The sequence below is a fragment of the Haliotis asinina genome, chromosome 13 (assembly GCF_037392515.1).
Source record: "Haliotis asinina isolate JCU_RB_2024 chromosome 13, JCU_Hal_asi_v2, whole genome shotgun sequence".
Lineage (NCBI taxonomy): Eukaryota > Metazoa > Mollusca > Gastropoda > Lepetellida > Haliotidae > Haliotis > Haliotis asinina.
In genome coordinates this window covers 54,843,055-54,862,858 of record NC_090292.1, presented here as the reverse complement: position 1 = coordinate 54,862,858, position 19,804 = coordinate 54,843,055, and the positions used below count along the sequence as shown (strand labels likewise).

Sequence of the window (19,804 nt, the reverse complement as noted above, 5' to 3'; positions counted from 1 at the left end):
TTGTAGTCTTCTCCATTATCTGAATTGAAATTAATAGCTTTCTTTTCTTGCTGTGTTTGATATTTTTGGAATTCAGGTAGATAATTAGATGAGGAAGAATGTTTGGCTAACGTCTCTCCAAGCTTATTTGCAATATCTGAGTTAGTGGTTAATAACTGTTTCCCATCTTTTAGATGGTGAATGCCAGAATGCCAGATTTAGAGCCCTTACCTTTGATTTTCTGGATCATATTCCACACCTTTGATATCGGCGTACGCGCATTGATTTTGATACATAGTTTCGCCAAGATTGTCGTTTACTTTGCTGGAAAGTACGCCGTGCTTTAGCATTGATAATTTTAAATTTATCTAAGTTGTGGACCATAGGATGGCGATGGAAATAATGTTCAGCTTTCTTCCGTGCCTTCCTAGCCTGTTTGCAATCATCTGTAAACCATGGTTTTCGGACATGAGGAACTGGAGAGGACTTTGGGATACATTCATCAGCAATTTTATCTAATTTATCTGAAAAGCATTTTATGGCATCAGGAATATCATTAAAAAGTTTAGTGTCAGTGCAAAGAACTTCATATAATATCCAGTTGGCCTTTTTAAAATCTTGAACTAAAAGATGTAAATCATTCAAATTTGTCCTGAGTCCTCTGCAGTTCCACTGTACTACGGGTGACGAAGTTATCTCTTCGGGGGATTAACAGGAGAACGACCCCTCGCTCTTCTCGAGGGTGACAAACTATGTGTCCGAAAATGGCTGCTTTCAGACACATCCATGTCCTCGAGTGATCCAAACTTTTTGAACAGTTGGACCTGATTATTTGACCCTTTTGGGGCTCTTCCACTAGGGTTCTGTTTTGCAGATTCAGCTTTAGATTTCGATTTAGTTTTTGTAATTTGTTTCACATTTGTGACAGATTTGGACAATTGAGTTGAGTGTGATAATGACTGTACATGAGGTAAAGATGAATCCTTATCACAAGACGCCTGAGACTGAATGATTGTTTGACTTGAAGGAATGGTTTGTGAACAAGAGCTTTGTTGAGAAGGCCTCGCTTGAACTGCTGTAGATATCAAAGTAGGTGCAGACGTCTTTGTCCATGTGTAATCAGTCTGGAAAGCAATTGTTTGAAGAGATGCATGGTTTGTCTTGGGGTCTGAAAGTCGTGTAGACACAGTGGTGGCATACGTAGATCCTGGCTGTTCTTGAGCTAGAACAATCTTCCATGCTTCCATAAAACTTACATTACGGTCATGCTTTATTCGAGAGATTTTTGATTGAAGTTTCCATGTAGGACATTCCTTTGACGAGGACGGATGGCTGCCTGAGCAGTTGACACACGAAGGAGGATTTGCACATGACTTGCCATCCTCGCATGTTCCACCACATCGATGACAAGCGGCTGGATTACGACATGACTTAGATCCGTGGCCAAAATTCTGACAGCTGTAACATCTCAGGGGATTTGGAATGAAAGCATCTACCCTTAAGTTACAGCATCCAGCCTTAAGTGATTCAGGACGAGCCGGAAGACCAAATGTAAACAAGTATGTGTTTGTCTTGACCGTTTCATTGTCTTTCTTCATTGTAAAACGTTTTACGTCAATAGCATTTTGTGATTTAGTTCTGAGACAATTTCAGCTTCGGTCATGTACGAGAGACACCGCATTGCACCCCAAACAATCCCCTTGCAGCTGTTCAAAGTCCTGTGAGGAGATGAGGAGAAACTTGCACAGGAACATTCGCTAAAGATTTGGTGGAAAGAAGAATCTGTGACTGAATGTGTTTCCTGCACTCAATCAAAAGACAGCCAGAACGTAACATTTTAACTTCTTTAACTTCCCCAGCTAAACCTTCGATACCCTTTGAAATGGCAAATGGATTCAGCTTTAGAGGATTGCCATCAGTGGATGACATGACTAAAAATCTAGACCAGTGATCAGAGTTCATTTTTTGTGTTGAAAGATCGTCATCTTCGGAATAGAGTGAATCTTCTGGTTCATGAGTACGTTTTTTGTAAGGGGGTGCCATGTTAGTAGTAGCTATGCTTCATCCATCTGGGTCCCCACCCACCAGTCAACAAGGAGTGTCAACAAGGACGATGCCTTACGTCTGTGGATCTCCAACAGATGGCACCAAGGATACCAGGTGGATATACTCAAGTAGAAACATATCTAAAAAAGACATACTCTACTAGATTGGCCCATGAGCCACCGCCTTCTGGCATAGGACTCTAGGCAATGTAATTCTATGACATGTTAGAACATACAAAGTCAAAATGGTCAAAAGTGCCCTTACCCTTTTCCAGTTATCTTAAATAATATCCATGCACAGGGCACGACGTGACCAGCCGATTGATAGAATCGGGCCGACTCTACCACCTGTCTAGGTGAAGTAAGGGCCGAAGTGGTGTGTTGGGCAGCAGGAACACAGTTCGGGCTCCTACTGCCCTCAACCACCAGACTACCGTCCTCCACCGACACGGGACGCAACCCACGGCAAACAGGTTGCCCAATTTGGTCGCTCCTTGCTACCAGCAATGGGGTGCTATGGACCTAGTTGCCCCGGGTCCACACGGGGGTTCGAATGGCTCTTTGTGTTACCCAGCACCCACCACGAGGAGGTGGCCGTTCACGGGTGCCTCTCCACAAAGGACCGACTCTAGGCAGACTTGGTGAAGGACTTCACCTGGTTTACTCCCATTGCTGTACCGTCCAGCAGTACATCACCATCAACAAAATCAACTTGAAATTTCAGATTGTGTCCAACAACCTTGGCACGCTTAGAATAAGTGTATTGCTATGTGCGCATCCGCCACAGAGGTGAGTAGACGGGTTGCTATAGGATCTATCGACTGACTGTAAGGAAAACGCTCTCTTGAATAACATCTAGTACAGCATTTACAAGATGACCATTTACGAGGAGCGATCAAACAAAGTGTGATGGTGAATTGGGTACTTTTGCACACAATACCCATACTTAGGTTTTATAACGAATCACCAAGACATAAAACGGGTATAACTCGAACGTGACCAGTTAGAACAATACACACACTACAATACGGATATGGGCGCCGTGCACGCTGCTTTATCTGTGCAGACATTGAGGAACTGGCATGTACTCTCACACTATGTCTTTGGTGGTATTGCATAACTAATTAGGATGACAGTGAAACGTTTGGGTGTAAATATTCTGATGTGTCTGCACCAAGGACTGTGCACATGAACATTGAGCACGATCCATTCTGCCACTTCCTTAATGATTAAATTAATTCAGTTAAGTCTTTCAGTCTTTTATGCGTTTGGCGCCATAAAGGTTTTGTTCATATCTGAGTGACAATCGTGAATACCAACACTAGCATGTGTTTCGTGACTGACACAACATTGTGTTTATCAGCATGATTTCGTAAGTATTATTGAATGAGAATCATCATCATCAGCAACAACAACGGGACTCGTGTTTAGAAACTAAGACGATAGACACACCTTGATATCAATCCTCAACTACGAGAAATGATAACACAGACTCACCAACTGGTCAGCATCCTATGATGTGTCACAGAAAACCTCTTCGTCACTTAATCATAGAACAGAAAAAATACGGTTTTTGTATTGTGTTTTAAAACTAGTCGTCGGGCTTATAGCGTGTCTTGCATGTTAAATTTTGGAGTAAATATTGTCTTGTAGCACAGTGTTGACAAATGCAAACAGATTTCTCTCGGTAATTAAGAAAGCAGAACACAAAAGAATGCAAGTGGCAATACGCAACTTCTGAATATCCACAGACATTATTTGAAACAAGTAGTGTGATACCCATATGGATTCTAAAAAAACTCAAAGGTTTTATTGGACCTTTCGGAATCTTACAAAGCACCATGTCAATACTATACAAAACATGCTATTTATTCTTCAGGTTTATACATCACTTTACCTAATGATACACTCAAAGATAAAGCTTTACATTTTGATAACACATCGATCATAGATACAGTGTCATATCACCATTTGGCAAAGAAGTATGGTTATCTGATGTTTAGTGACAAGAAGAAATAGAGGATATCTTCACTGACACTAACACAATATTTGTTTCATCAAGAAGGAAACAACATTAAGTTACATTTCGCGTTGATACAATAACATAATACATCGATCTTTAGAGATGAGATTCAGGACTTTGAGCTTTGACCATCTGGTGTCGTATGATGGACTTCTCCGTTGACAAAACTCGCTTACTATTACACTCTTGTGAGGTCAGACATTTCCGCTAGAAGTATTCATCTCCATTTAGACCAAGTACTATCCCATACGTGTCGATCTGTGATTAAAGCATGTGGACAGGAAATACTGTTCACACAGGCAAATGTCATTTCGCCAAGAAGTTTGACGTAAGTTTCAGGTGTATAAATGACACATATGAATGTTGTTGTTCAAAAAACTATCAACAGCAAAACAACTTCCACTGACTGACCAACAGGAACTTCGATTAAGGTATCTTTCTATCTATGCAAAACGGATCAGAGGTCTACACAAGTCTCTATGACAAGATGGAAGACATGTTTTATTCTTTCTCTTTATTGTGAGCACCATTCCATTACTTGGGTTTCAAATAGTGAGGCGCCATCAACCAACCACTCTGTTGCCTTCAAAGCTTCAATGAGCGTCATAAGGAAATTATGAAGGAAATATTATATCTCATTATAAGATTTATATTACAATTCTGTAATCGTATTTTTTAGTGTTTATTGAAACAATTAAGTGACATTTAAGCGATCTTTTTCAGCACTTTTGTTCTACATTCGTCATCATAGGAAAAGATTTCAAATTCAAATTGCTGTTGCTGCTTAAGCTAATATTTACTCACTCACTCATTATGGCTCACAAGAGAGTAGATTATACTTTCAAAGCAAGTGCGCACACCTCGTTTCGGAATTTGAAGTGATTGGGACAAAACATTGTCCTGTGTGTGTTTATTCAGGTGGACAGTTGACTTGCTGATGACAGTGCCGCCGGTTTATGGCAGCTTTGAGACATGTTACTGGTAGTAAATACAAGCACATAATACAGCGAAATTCGTTAAATCGAGAGATTTATGGTGGCTGTGGAGAGGGCTCTTTTGCTTGCATAGTGATTGTCAGCATGCTGACAGTTGTTTGAACAAATCATTCTGTCTCCCTCATTTTGAGAAGTATGTATACATTAACTATACAATAACTATACAATAACTATAGCTGTGAAAAAGGGCTCTTACACTTGTCTAATGTTTGCCTGCAGGTTGTAAGTCCATTTGACAAATGCTTCTATATCACTCGCATGATGAGGTTCTTCCAGATAGGGTCAAATAATATAATGTACCCACTGAAACAGGCATCTTGGCCAGTCGCCATCCAGTTTGGGCTAACCTCATTGTCGCTCTGTGGTGGTCTGAGTTTCAAGGTATTTCAAACATGATCAGTATGACAATATGACAAATATTTTCTTGCAAGTTTGTTCGGCTCGTTTACATTGTCCGTCGATACATGTCAATATAGTGTCTCTAAGGACTGTCAATTTCTTTGATATCTGACAACAATGAATAGAAAATAAAACAAAAAAACATGAAGCATGACATTTTCTGGATGCAAGGGAAATATGCTGTACAGTATGTCGTGAAATGGTTATAATGTCAGTCGCACAGATCCATTCACTCTCCATATCTACCACACTGGGTCCCGTACTAGTCATTCCTTGGATCACAGCTATTGCCAGATAGTTTTTCTATCAAAGCACTGAGTTTTGTATAATTGGAGTTTTCTTTATCTAATGTAGACAATCTTCCTGTCAGTACCTTGATATAGTCTTTAGGTACAGAGATCATAGTCTCAGGGAGGGTATGTTTTGTTTCTTCTGTGTATACATGTTCACAAAGGAACCTTATGCTGGCATCTCTCAGTACCAACGCTCTGTGGTCCTTGTATAGGGCAGTGGCACAGGCATCATAGATGGTAGGATGGGCAAATGCCGTTATATCTCCCTCTGTGAAGAAGCTGCCACGGAACTGCCTGACTGCCATGGCAACAGCTGTCCTCGTTGTAAATCCCACCTCGTCTTTCAAGGTCGTGAACCTTGCCTCGAGTTCATTGCTGTCAGACGGGAGTTCTACTTGGTGCAAGTTCAGTGGACCATCAGACAAAAACATCAGGGTAAGAGCAGCTGATTGATTATCCTCACGTTTCAGAATTGAATTCATTTCTTCTTTCAGATAGTGAAAAGGCCGTTGAAAGAAATCTTCAGCATGGGTTTGAAAACTTTTGAACCCAGCAAAAAGTTTGCATGTTTGAGGAAAGCCTAAGATGGACTTCCCGAATCTACAAATCTTTTCCCCATCGACCTTTGTGCCAAAACCTTTGCAGAGTTCGTCAAAGATGCGGTTTTTCTCCTCAGGCTTGTACTGACACGACATCTCGTTGAAATCAAGTAACGATGGATCACTGAAGAAATATGACCCTTCCTCCCCAAGCTGTGATATCTCACCATGATCGCTGTATGTATTAGCTGTAAATATGGTGTACAGTTTGTGCTCTCGTGTCTCGTTCTTCAAGTCTATTAATTGACTCAAAACGCTTTTGAGAACAGTTATGTTTCTTGAACGCTCTATGATCCTAAATATGTCATGAAATATGAAACACACGCTCTTCTTATGAAGTTCACGCGTGTAGACATCCAGCTTGAACTTGGAAACCTCATCAACATGAACCTGCAGAAAGCCCTGCTCCTCCTCATAGTGTTTCCCTAACATCAGAGCAATGGCGGTCTTCCCCCCACCTGCGGCACCACTCATTGTCACATGGCCGTGAGTCTCCAGTGTCTCCTTCACTCTGTCGTAGATGCTAGTTTTCACAAACACTTTTTCTGTCTTCATCACCTTTTTGTCCAGCCAATCTGACGAGTAAGCAAAACATGTAAGTTTAAAACTGTTTCGTTAACATTAAAGGCTAGCATTTACATTTTAGAGAAAAGTGTTTTGTGGTCTGATATTTATTTGATGTTTATGCTATGTTTAGATCTATGGCCCAAGGTTCAAGGTTTTTATAAAAAAGGTGATTATAAAAATTATAAAAAGTCTAATGCCTGTACGATGATAGATAACTTCAACAATATTCTACATTAGCTCACGGTAGCTTGAGAATGATTAACAGAATCAAGGCCTCAACACATGAATTACTTTCTTATTATATAAACTTAACTTGCTGAATGGTTCTGGTGGTCTTGCGGATTCCTATAGTTGATGCAATAGTGACAAAAATTCTATGGTGTTTGTTTTCCATGTGGCCTGTGGATATATGTGTAACAGGTGACTTGAGATAGTCAGTATGCACTTCCCTTTGTGAAAAAGATATTTTGAGACTGACTCAAAAGTTATATCCTTTTTATCAAACGGTGATCGCCTTAAACCAAAGTTCAAAATTATACCGGAAAATAAGGTTAAAATATGCATTGCCATCATGGCTTATGTTATAGACTTACCTCTGCTCATGACACCATCACTGGAAACCCCTTCCTTTGGCAGATTCTTCCCTGATTGGCTGTCAGCAGCTAGTTGATAAAATAAAGCCATAGTTATAAAACTTACAAAAAAACACTCGACATTCATTGTAGCAGCACTATAACATTTACTGCATGAGAGCGTCAAACTAACAGATGATGTGCAGTGATAAACAGATATAGATATAATTAAACATATTTAAATGTACTACCGCGTCTTTTCTCGATCATGGCAGTGTAGACATCCGATACGTGGATAGTAGGCTGACTCTCGTCCACAGTAGAAGTCTCCAGACGTTGGTCAGAACGCACATGATCGCGAAGGAACTTCATGTGACAACATTCCAAGACCAAAGATGGGTTGAGAGTGAATAAGGCACACGCACAGGCATCGTAGATGGAAGGATGAGCAAATCCTGTTATATCTCCCTTCGTGAAAAACGTATCAGAGAATTGTCTGATTGATTTTGCTAGTTTTGTTCGTGACGTAATGCCTACAACATCTTTAATCAATATAAACATGTTTTCCAGGTGACGGTTGTCAGATGGCATCTCCACTTCTCTTAGGTTCAATGTTTGTTTACACAGAAACATCAGGATGAGAGCACCTGACTCATCGTTCATTTGGAGGAGAATTGCTTCCAGTTCTTCTCGAAGATAGCGAAAAGGCTCACGGAAAAACTTCTCACGATGCTTTCGAAAATTTTCAACAGCAAAAAATAGCTTGGAAGTTTGAGGAAAGCCTACGGAAGATTGAGCAAAACCACAAATCGCGTCTACATTGAGTCCCAGAAGATCACCTGATTGTGATGATTTAAGATGACTGTTAAATATGTCCTTCTTCTCCTCGTGTGAGTACTGATGAGACAACAGACTGAAGTCAATGAAAGAAGAACCACCAAAAAACGTTTCCCCAAACTGAGATATTTCACCTTGCACGTTATTTGTGTTTGCAGTTATTATTACATAAATCTCTCTTTGGTTTCCAGTGTTGGTTTCCAGCTCATGTTCCATTTCACGTAAAATACTGTCAACACGTGGCGTGTCCCTTGGTAATTCTACCGTTTTGAAGATGTCATTGAATATAAAACAGACTTTGTCCTCTCCAGTTAAACACTCAGTCAGATTGAGTTTGCAAACATCGATTACAAAATACACCTTGAAGCCCCTGTTCTTATACTGTTTCCCTAGCTTCAGAGCAATGGTGGTCTTCCCTCCCCCAGCAGTTCCACACAGCGTCACATGTCTGTGTGTCTCCAGTTCCTTCTTCACTGTATAGTAGATGCCAGTTTTCTCAAACACGTTTTCTGCCTCTTCCATCTTTTGTTGCAGCAAATCTGAAAAAGATAACATGGAAAAGATTTAAAGATTTTTGAGTAGTTTTGAGAAAATAATATAAAATCAAACGGACCCTTGCTATAAAGTACAGAAGGAAAAGGAATATAAAATATCATTGCGATTGAAAAGATCGATGCAGTTTGATTCTTAAGTGTGTGCCTTAGATGGTCTATATCATCCAACATGTAAAGATAATACTAGTACTAATAATAATTAGTTATATATATAGCGCCCGTTTCCAGTCCGTGGAAGTCTGCTCAAACGCTTTTTGAGGAACCATCTCTAAAGGCTATTCAGCTGTGTGCCAATCTGAAGAAGCCGTATCGTGCATTTGGAATAACCACTTTGTAATCAGCGCGCCAAGGTTCGTTATTCATAATGCAGGGTACTTACCCTCTCAAAACACACTCGCGTGATAACCTATGTTTATGTTAGAAACGGTTGCCTAAGGCCAGTGGCTGTTGTCAACTGTCTGGTATCTACCTTCACTCATTATTCCAGTTTCTGATGGCGTCTCCTCATTGGCTCTTCCTCTCCCTAGAAACAATATGCTCATTATCTGGTATCTGGTATTATATATATATTAATTATTATTAATGTGTTTCTTTCTTTACGATCCACATTTTTTCATTTTTGTTTGCAAGGTTACATCAGAAGGTGTGTATAGGCACAGAATGAATAACTCAAACGATACTACAGATCTAACGTGTTGAGATCGGGGACGAACACTGTGCCAGGGACCTTGATATTCCATACACAAGCGACATAGGCGGGAAGTAAATATTACTCATGCTATTCCTCTGAACAGATGAAAATGTCGAACTCCAAGGATAAAACATTTGTAAGTGTAGATCCTTAACAGACTTTACTTACTTTTCATGCAAGACAAAATGCCACTGCATGGCTGTGAACAGCATTGTTCGTTTCATGTTTTGTTTGTCTGTTTGTTGTTTGACGACACACTCACCGCTTACATATAACTCAAAAAAGTGAGTGAGTGAGTTTAGTTTTATGACTCACTCAGCAATATTCAGTCCGTAAATATTTGAAATATGACCTGACAATCCAGTGATCAACTGCATGAGCATCGACCCATGCACGTAAATGATGAAGGAAAGCGTTGTTTAGATATATTCTTATATGTTTACTGCAGGCTACATCAGACCAAAAGTCTCTGTAATCTGTCTGCTATTTACCTTCACTCGTTATTCCAGTTTGTAGTGGAGTCATCTCCTCGACTGTTGCTTCGTCTGTTTACAAAACAAAAGCGTTCATTTTATACAGTTATGTATTTGTATATTTTTGTCCAGCAGCCAACATTTATTTTTATTGCGATTATATAATGGAAGACAGAAAATGGATCATAAATAAAGAATGCTACTTATTGAACATTTGATTACAGCAAAATTCACGATTCCTGCTGAACCTCCTTCTTGAGGAAATGAATGTAAAGCACAGACTCCTGTTAAATGTTATAACATTCCTTGGTCCATAAAACAAATTATACCCTTTCAGCTCACTTCCTATTCCGTTTTATATGGGTTTATGTAGTGTTTTGAATTCAATAATTTTGGAAAGAAATAACGGTACTGAAATTAATTATGACATGAATTGACTGATTTCCATTACTTGAGAATTATTTGGTGCATTTCATTTATAAAAACTTCATTCTCAGAAAAGTATTCAGAACTTATCTTCATCTGCGTGTCTAGGGTTCCTGGTGACTGAAGTATATGCGGAAAGAAGATTGGGGATAGGGATTGGTCGTGTATTCGCTAATTTAACATTTATATCACGAGCTGTCCATTAGATGTGGGCGATAAAACACATTTATGCAGGTCCATAATTGTACGTGAGTGAGAGTGAGTATTATCGTCACATTGGGAATCTTTCAGCCATATCGTAACGAGAACATTTAACACTGAAATGGAATCAATGTATAAGCCTGTCATCAAAAGAGTCCGTGGCATGATGCTGGCATGATTCTGACAAAAGCGGAAACGACACCACGAACCACTAAACTGAAAATGCACGGAGGTTGACAGTGTTTGGGAGTTAATAATGTTTCAGTAATGTCTGCAATATTGCACCATGAAGTAGGGTTCAGGTACAGGCTACTGAATTGACTACTTTGGGCAGCGGACTACAGACAAGGCCGGCACATAGATCATGTCTGGAGACATAAATAACGAACACTCGTTATGAACGGTAGTAGAATCTATTCATACTACACTCTGAATGAATGAAAGTGAGAAACACCGAGAATGAAGCAATTATACTGCAGATGCAAGACAGCCTTTACTTCCTTTAAATGCTAACTGGATTATTTGCGATTTCGTTTCATATTTTGTTTGTTTGTTGTTTGGCGATACACTCAGCAATATTCAAGCTATAAGTAATGAATCGAAAGCTCATCACATGAAACGGTGAGCAACAGGTTGAGAAGTGATTTTTGAAACTGGTATACTATGACATGAGTCATCCAAGTAAGCGAGCCAATTTTTGTACTGGAAAGGTTCCAAGAAAACGTAATACTCACTCGCGTGTTGTGCACTGAAACAGAAAAAGCATATAAATAGGAAGAAAGAAAAGAAAGATTCCAGATATGTGAGCACAGACCCTGCTGTAATCTCGTAGTCATGATGTCAACATTCCACAACCTCCATCCATCTCTTTATGTTTGCGACTGTGTTAGACACGTTCTTATCACTTCCAAGAATCCCTAGACGATGTATGTTTGCAGACCATAACCAGGTTATGTACCACGACAAGTGATGACCAGGTTATGTACCACGACACGTGATGACCAGGTTATGTACCACGACAAGTGATGGCCAGGTTATGTACCACGACAAGTGATGACCAGGTTATGTACCACGACACGTGATAACCAGGTTATGTACCACGACAAGTGATGACAGGTGTGACATCATTTGTCAATATATTACCTGTTTCTCCGTCTGCGCCATCTGCAAAAATACAACAGACATATTTATTAAATTTATGATTGTTGTTTGTATACGTTCAGTGTGTACATGTATACATATTCCAGGTGTATGAATAAAAGTCCTATTTAAAACGGCATATACATTCGTTTGTTCCTGCTTTCATTCATTCACTTTATATCCTGCATAACAGGAAGACTTCTGTGTGCGACAATGTTTCAGTCATATGTTCACGAGCAAATTTGTACATACACAAGACATACAAGTAAAAGGACCAGTAATCAAAGGACTGTGAAATATCTAGACAATCGCAAAACAGTTAAAACTAGCTAGCACGTATTTATTAAAGTAGAAACCTGTTTTAGGGAATGCAACTGAATGGAGATCACAATAATACGGACCAAGGGTACTGAAGTGCCTCTGGTACCTGCATGGACCCCAGCTGGATTTAAACCATCCCTTCAGGCGATTGTGAGCAAATTTAGTGACACATTAAAATGACCATTATACTACAAGTAAAAAGGTGGAGAGTTAAATTTTACTCGAATGTTTTGGGACTTATGTATCTTCTAAGGGGGACAATAATTTCAGGGTACTCTCTAGAGGATACCGCCATGCACAATCTTAGCTGCTAATGTAACTATCAGAGATAAAATATATATCAAGTGAGATAAAGAGAAGCCCAAAAGAGAGCATGCACCTGCGTGTGCGAGCGTACGTGTGTGTGAGAGTGTTTGAAATGAGTGCAATAAGAATGACAAAACAGTATTGATAATGACAATCCGTTATGATAACTTAATTCATGCCTTGTACAGTTCGAGTACATTTAAAGGGAGGGAACTCAGCTATCCTTACATCAGTGAAGCCATTCAGTTCGTAAAGAGAAAATTTCTATCATTTGGAGAAATATAATGGAGCAGAGATTCCGTCTGCTGATTAGTGCACAATCGCTTGTCAATCTTCTTGCAAAATAAGAATTGCAGCCTGCAGCCCCAAACAGTCTTCCAGTCAGACTTCAGACATGAACAGCGATCTGGACAGAACCATTATTGCTGTTGTGGCAGCTGCCGAGAAACCAACAGCTGAGGCGTAGGACCTCATTGAAACCGGGTTAACATCGCTCTAACGCTTTTGGTAAAGATGCCCCGTGTGGAAGGTGATCATGTTGAGCGTTAAAATGTTACGTGTTCATGTTATGTTATGTTTTTTTCCATTTTTTTTTTTCATTTTGACAAGAATCATTTCATGACACTTATGAACTTACAATAAGACCACGACGACTGTGCCGACTGTGACTACAACTGCAACCAGGACGACTGGAACCAGTATGGCAGTCAGATTGTCTGCTTCTTCCTTAATGTTGGCCACTGCAAAGGCAACATTTACAGACATCAACAGAAGTCGGGTTCTTTTACTACATCCACCGGCACTGAAGTACATTCACAAGCGTTTTTTCACTACATCCACCGGCATTTTAAACACGTGAAGGTCCTGGGGTAGAAAAGACCTTCAGCAACCAATGCTAGCCATTAAAGGCGATTGTGTTTTTCGTAAGAAGCGACTAACGGGATCGGGTGGTCAGGCTCGCTGACTTGGTTGACATATGTCATCGGTTCCCAATTGCGCAGATCGATGCTCATGTTGCTGCTCACTGGATTGTCTGGCCCAGATTATTTACAGACCGCCGCCATAGAGCCATTGAGTGCGGCGTAAAACTAATCTCACTCACTCACCGGCGTTTTAAATACATTCACTAACATTATAAACTACATCCGTCTTTGACTAGATCCGTCGTGATTTGACTACAATCGCCATTCGCCGTTATTATTAGCTCTGCCAGAGAGTTCTCATCATCACCAAGTGTTCATACACACGAGCCATTTCATCACAATACATTAAAGGGATATCTATAATAAGTTATCAGTCTCCAGTTTTACTCACTCCTACCTTACCAACACTAAAATATCAAACATGTTGTTATCAATCCAATATAAGTGTTCCAAACTGGACACTATATACAAGAAAATGAATTTCTTTTTCGATCATATAAGTTATATTGCTCGGAATTCGACTTGCTAACCTATGTCCTCCATCATCAGAGCAGAGATGACTGAAAAATGTGCAAGGTAACTACAGTTCACCAAAACAGAGGTTGTAGACATAGTTTCAATTTGATTGTGTCAATTTGATTGTGTCAATTTGATTGTGTAAATAAACATTCTCACTACCAAAGTTCACTGATACATTTGACAAAGCATGCTGACATGGTACAGACAAATTTGACAAAATATCCGCTTTATTCTGGTATCCATACTTTGTTTTATAGATTAAACATTAACCACATATTTTCTCTGTACCTGTCGTGATGTTACAGAACTCCCCAGCTGAAGTTCCATTACAGCCAAGTGTACAGACTCCAGATGTCTGGTTGCATCTTTCCTTCAAACAGTTCCTGCTGCAGGGTTGTTCACACGTATCTCCATACCAGCCAGAAACACACTCTGGACAAAGACATCTTGATAAATATATCGATTTTATATTTCAGGGACTAACATTTCATGACATTTAATTTACAGAATGTCTATAAACCTGAGTATCATACCTCACTATGAAATATTAAGGAAGTGATAGGGATAGGAAATTGTTTGAAATGGGCCATCATGGTGTTCAGTTAATTTGATGACTGAATAGAAAGGTATAGGTAGGCAGGCAGGCAGACAGACAGATAGACAGATAGATAGATAGATAGATAGATAGATAGATAGATAGATAGATAGATAGGTAAACAACATGCAGTGTATTTAGTTTGCTACTAACAGTATAAGTATTTACAAGTACGTTTGAAAACTGAGGGGACATGGGTTGTCTCCCTTTAGCTGTTCTCTAAAGATTGTAAAGTGGCTTGATGTCTCCACCCTGCATTTAAGCCGCTTACGAACACCCGAACACGAGACGGGTTGCTTACTGCTTCTCCACATTCCGTCCAGACAAATACTCAAACGCCACATCTGAGTACAGATTGCCCATGATAATGCGTATTCAAACTGGGCCAATACAAAATACAGAATTCAAAAAGGGAATGCTATTCTACAACAAGCAATATTAGGCGGAATGTGATTTACATGAAAACGATCCCGGTAATTATATTTTGAATACATCTTGAACCACGTGGTGATTATTCTCGTGATGAAAACAATTACAATTACCATAAACAAACATATATATATATATATCGACACACAGTTTCATTTCATGAATCACGTTTCGTTTCGTTAACGAAAGGTTTATATAAACATGTGATATGCCGTTACATTTGTACATTAGATGGTACTGTAAACAATTAACCCAGACAATGGATGTCAGCTTTTGGTCATGAAACATGACAGAATAGTTACGGAAACATAAGGCTTCGAAAGGGAATTATTTATGCCACACATATTAGTCAGTAAAACAGTATTTGACAGTCAATAATGAAGAATGTGAAAATTTTACTAATTTATGCCTTCGAAAATTTTACCCAAAAAGGCAGTCTCGCCCATATGATATCACGTAACTCTTGTCATGAATGAACTATATAATTTTCTATGTAATGTTGCTCTCATAGCGCATGTTCAGATTTGTTTAGAAACAACTGTAATACTGCTAAGACAAATATATTGTTATAATATTTACACTTATGATATTGTCAATATTGTACAACTGACTCTGCTTTTAGCAGAGATTTCTTATGGGTGGGGAATGGCTCCCAATCACGCTACTGTTTGATTTTGTTATTCTTACGAACAGAACAATCCTTAAAGTTGAATTTAGAAACTTACGTGGAAGTTCCTGAAAAGGGATTCAGATGAAGCGTCATATAAAGTGCTGTAAAAATTTCCGGTAACGGTCCAACAGGTAAATTTTCCGTCACTAATTTGACCATCTTACAACAGATATGGGAGACAGAAAAACCGTCTCACATCTTAATGTATATACATACAGAATCCGAGTGAAAGGAAACTATGTTAAGGTTCTCTGACCAGAGGAACACTCTCAAGCAGTCAAATGTCTCCAACAATCCAGCACTTAAAGTATCCATAAGACTCAGAACTGATCTCATCAGATCAGAAGCATTCAGTGCCACATTAAAGCTTTATAGTTCACTCATACTCGACAACTGATGACATTTGCAAGGGGCAAGGTATGCAAGGTGAACTTTGTTATGTGTGAATTAGACATGAAAACCAATTTTAGAAATCATTATCAAGATGTTCCGAAAGTGTATTTATGAGAATTAGACCTTGTGTATGTCAAATTTGTAAGAACTCCTAATGCAGTTTCAACGCTAAAACGCTAACTGATTCTAGGGGTTTTCAGAAAAAGTTCAAAAGTCTGACCCTCAGCAACTGAGCTGGTTTTCTTGGGAAATGCACATCAAACCAATACAAACATATGGTATACAATTAATTTTGAATCCCAAAGTTCTTTCCTGTGTGAGCACCCGGTATTGTATTTACTAAAGATACTATGGACCTAGTTTATTGTCTATAAACAACAATCATCAGTTATTGGCTTCCACATCCACGAGGAGTCCATCCTAACACTGCCAGCTGCACAATTGTGACTATATCACAATCAAGTATATATACATATGGAAATTAATTAAGCAACACCAAATTCAAAGACACATAAAAACTTAACAAAGTTTAACGAAGTAATTTTGATGATTGATTATTCAATTTTGATGTATTGACATACAGCATGAGCTTTTCATGGGTTGATATGACGCGCGTGAAGCTTGCACAGCGCACGTGCATTGCTTTAACCTCAACTTTCGAAAAATGCACTTTTTCCCTGGGGTGTTTACAAGCGCAGGTTGTCGATTGCATTCGGTTTTTCATTCATTTCAATGTCATGGCACGTAGGAAATTATCAGAGGCCACTCGTTGGCAAATAATCGGCATGAGGAATGCTGGTATGTCTCTAAGACAAATCGGGACTCAAATCGGACGACATCATTCCATAATTTCAAAACTTTTGAAAAAATACCGGGCCACTAATGAAGTTAAAGACCTGCCTAGACCAGGAAGACCCAGGAAGACCACAGTCCGGGAGGACAGAGCTTTACTGAGACTTGTACGGCGCAGGTCCTTCGACTCGAGCTCTCGGTTGAGACAGGAGTGGCTTCCAGGGAGACCCATCTCGAACAGGACTGTTCGGAATCGTCTGAAAGCTGCAGGATACCGGGCAAGGAGGCCAATCAAGCGACCCAGACTGTCTCCAGCCCATAAGGCAGCCCGACTGGCCTGGTGTAATGACCGTTTGCACTGGAACATTGCCTCTTGGAGGAAGGTCCATTTCTCAGATGAGAGCCGGTTCTTGCTGCACATGGTGGACGGTCGTACTCGGGTCTGGAGGCAGAGGAACACAGCAATGGCTCCACGGAACATCCAGGAGACTGTGGCCTTTGGGGGAGGTTCCGTTATGGTATGGGGGTGCATTTCCATGAACTGCAAGTTGGATATCATTACCATCCGTGGCAACCTTAACGGTGTTCGTTACCAACAGGAGGTTCTTGACAGGGCTGTGGTACCTCATTTTGAGAACCATCCTCTGGCAACGAGACCCATATTTATGGACGACAATGCTAGACCTCACAGGGCGCATGCTGTAAATGATTTTTTGCGGCAAAATGCAATTGACAGAATTCCATGGCCTGCCATGAGCCCTGACCTCAACCCCATTGAACATTTGTGGGACTTTATTGGCCGTCGTGTGAGGCAGAGAGACCCACCAGTCCATAATCTCAACGAATTGACGGCTGCCCTGCATGAGGAGTGGAACAGGATCCCCCAGAATCAGATCCGGAGACTCATCCAAGGAATGAGGAGGCGTCTGGAATCGGTGGTGCGTGCGCAGGGAGGACACACTAGATATTGATGAAAGTCGGTGTGCAGACTCTCAGATGACTGTTCTTTCTTTCCATGTGACATTTGTGTTAATACACCTGACAACAACGTCTGTGGATGAATAGTAAATTGTGTCCATTTTTTCATGAATCTAAGACAGTTTTAAGAATTTGGATTTCGTTGCAATAAAGCAAAGTCTTGATACTTTTTCCCTTTAAGTTGTTTGTCAGAGATCGTCTGTTGAATAAAAAAGTGTCAAACTATATCAACCCGGCATATTTTGATTGTCAGAACACTTCAAAGTTGCTCCAATAGAAAAAATTGGGGTGTTGCTTGATTAATTTCCAGGTGTATATTTGTTTTAGCAGTATTATAGAAGTAACAGAATGTATCTTTCAGGGTGATACCTATCTAAAATGAACTTTCTAGTTCCGAGTATAAAAAAAATACTATTACCAAGAGCTAAAGTTTATAGACTATAGTTATAACTTGGATCATCGCTTACTGTTACAAAAGTCTCCAGAGTTGTGTCCAATGCAGCCAAGTGTGCAGTGTCCAGTTTGTTGATTACAAGTCTTGTTGGGACAGTTGGTGCTGCAGGATTGGTCACACAGATCACCATGCCAACCACGCCCACAGCCCGCAGAACACTTCCCCGTGTCTTTCTGACAGTGCTGACGAGTACTTGGTGGAACAAGGGCACAGTTCACAGGACAAGTCAAGTTACAGTGCTCGCCATATTTGCCCCACTCGCACTGTGTCTCTTCTGCGATGACCAAGACTGAGAGAAGAGATGACATTGATAAATTCTGTCATGTTATCTTCGTAAAAAGTAGACATTTATTATTCACAAAGTAAACTGCATAATTGCAACTATCAATGATAATTATCAGGCCCCCCTAAGTAATTGAAGGAATTACAGCAAATTTGAAGGAATTGCATCTCAAATGTAAACAAACGCAGCCCACTCGCGAAACAATTGCAGCGATATCGGTAATTTAGCGGTAATAACAGAAACACATCGGCCCTATCGGAAGCAATGTCGGTAATACTGGAAACACGATCGGCCATCTTCGGAGATTTTTCGGTCGCGAGCGGAAACTCACGCAGCAAAACATGGCGTCGTTGGAAGAAGCGCCCGTCTCGGTGAGATTTGTTTTTAGTTTCTACTATTACATTTTTATACTTATCCATCTTTGACCACCCATGTTGAATGCGTTTAGGTATGAGGTGTTGTCGGGGCAATAGCTTATGTTTTTAGGAAAAGATTGATGATGCTCGTAATCATCGGCACGACTTCGATGTTCAGATGTAAACAATCTCCAAGGGCATGACTTGTGACACTCTTCTGCAGTGACAATCTTTTCCTAAAAACATAAGCTATTGCCCCGACAACACCTCATACCTAAACGCATTCAACGCGGGTGGTCAAAGATGGATAAGTATGAAAATGTAATAGTAGGAACTAAAAGCAAATCTCACCGAGACGGGTGCTTCTTCCAACGACGCCATGTTTTGCTGCGTGAGTTTCCGCTCGCGACCGAAAAATCTCCGAAGATGGCCGATCGTGTTTCCAGTATTACCGACATTGCTTCCGATAGGGCCGATGTGTTTCTGTTATTACCGCTAAACTACCGATATCGCTGCAATTGTTTCGCGAGTGGGCTGCGTTTGTTTACATTTGAGATGCAATTCCTTCAAATTTGCTGTAATTCCTTCAATTACTTAGGGGGGCCTGATTATTGTCGGGTTGTCTGGCCCGATTCCCGTGTATAGAAGATATGGTATAAGTGCCCATGTCATGCTATGTTTGTGACACGAGTGCCTAAATGATGGCTTTTCGGGAGCGGTGTTCTCACGGAATGTTGCTGGTGTAAGCATTTTCTAGAAAACGACCAAGAAAAAGAGAGATGTAAACATGTGTTTTCGTATTCTTACAATATCAACTCATTTACAGTCATAAAATCGTTTCCATCAGTTTTAAATTCATTGTGTCATTATATGACTCTTTGCGTGGAGCTCACTTATTTCTTGACTGAAGATACTCACAGAAGGCTGGCATCAGAACCACAAACAGATTCAGCATTGTTGAAAGTTGAACCAACATCTCAGGGGTGCTATC

General features: G+C 40.1%; 1 protein-coding gene across 1 annotated transcript; it reads right to left on the bottom strand.

Moving 5' to 3' along the window:
- Nucleotides 1-3,877: 3,877 nt before the first annotated feature.
- LOC137259705 (uncharacterized) lies at nt 3,878-19,804 on the bottom strand. The gene is made up of 10 exons (XM_067797295.1): nt 19,732-19,804; nt 18,188-18,463; nt 14,152-14,295; nt 13,059-13,161; nt 11,798-11,818; nt 11,389-11,402; nt 10,046-10,099; nt 7,721-8,848; nt 7,494-7,562; nt 3,878-6,908 (listed from the first exon to the last, which is right to left on the bottom strand). The coding sequence occupies exons 1-10, from the start codon at nt 19,787-19,789 to the stop codon at nt 5,704-5,706; spliced, it is 3,072 nt and encodes a 1,023-aa protein (XP_067653396.1). The 5' UTR covers nt 19,790-19,804; the 3' UTR covers nt 3,878-5,703.

Excerpts from the sequence above, each read along its gene's own strand:
- LOC137259705 (XM_067797295.1), bottom strand. The coding sequence starts at position 19,789 with ATGTTGGTTCAACTTTCAACAATGCTGAATCTGTTTGTGGTTCTGATG. Across the intron at positions 8,849-10,045 it reads AACTGGAATAACGAGTGAAG|ATTTGCTGCAACAAAAGATG; the intron begins GTAAATAGCAGA and ends TATCTTTTTCAG. Across the intron at positions 6,909-7,493 it reads TGATGGTGTCATGAGCAGAG|ATTGGCTGGACAAAAAGGTG; the intron begins GTAAGTCTATAA and ends CTTACTCGTCAG.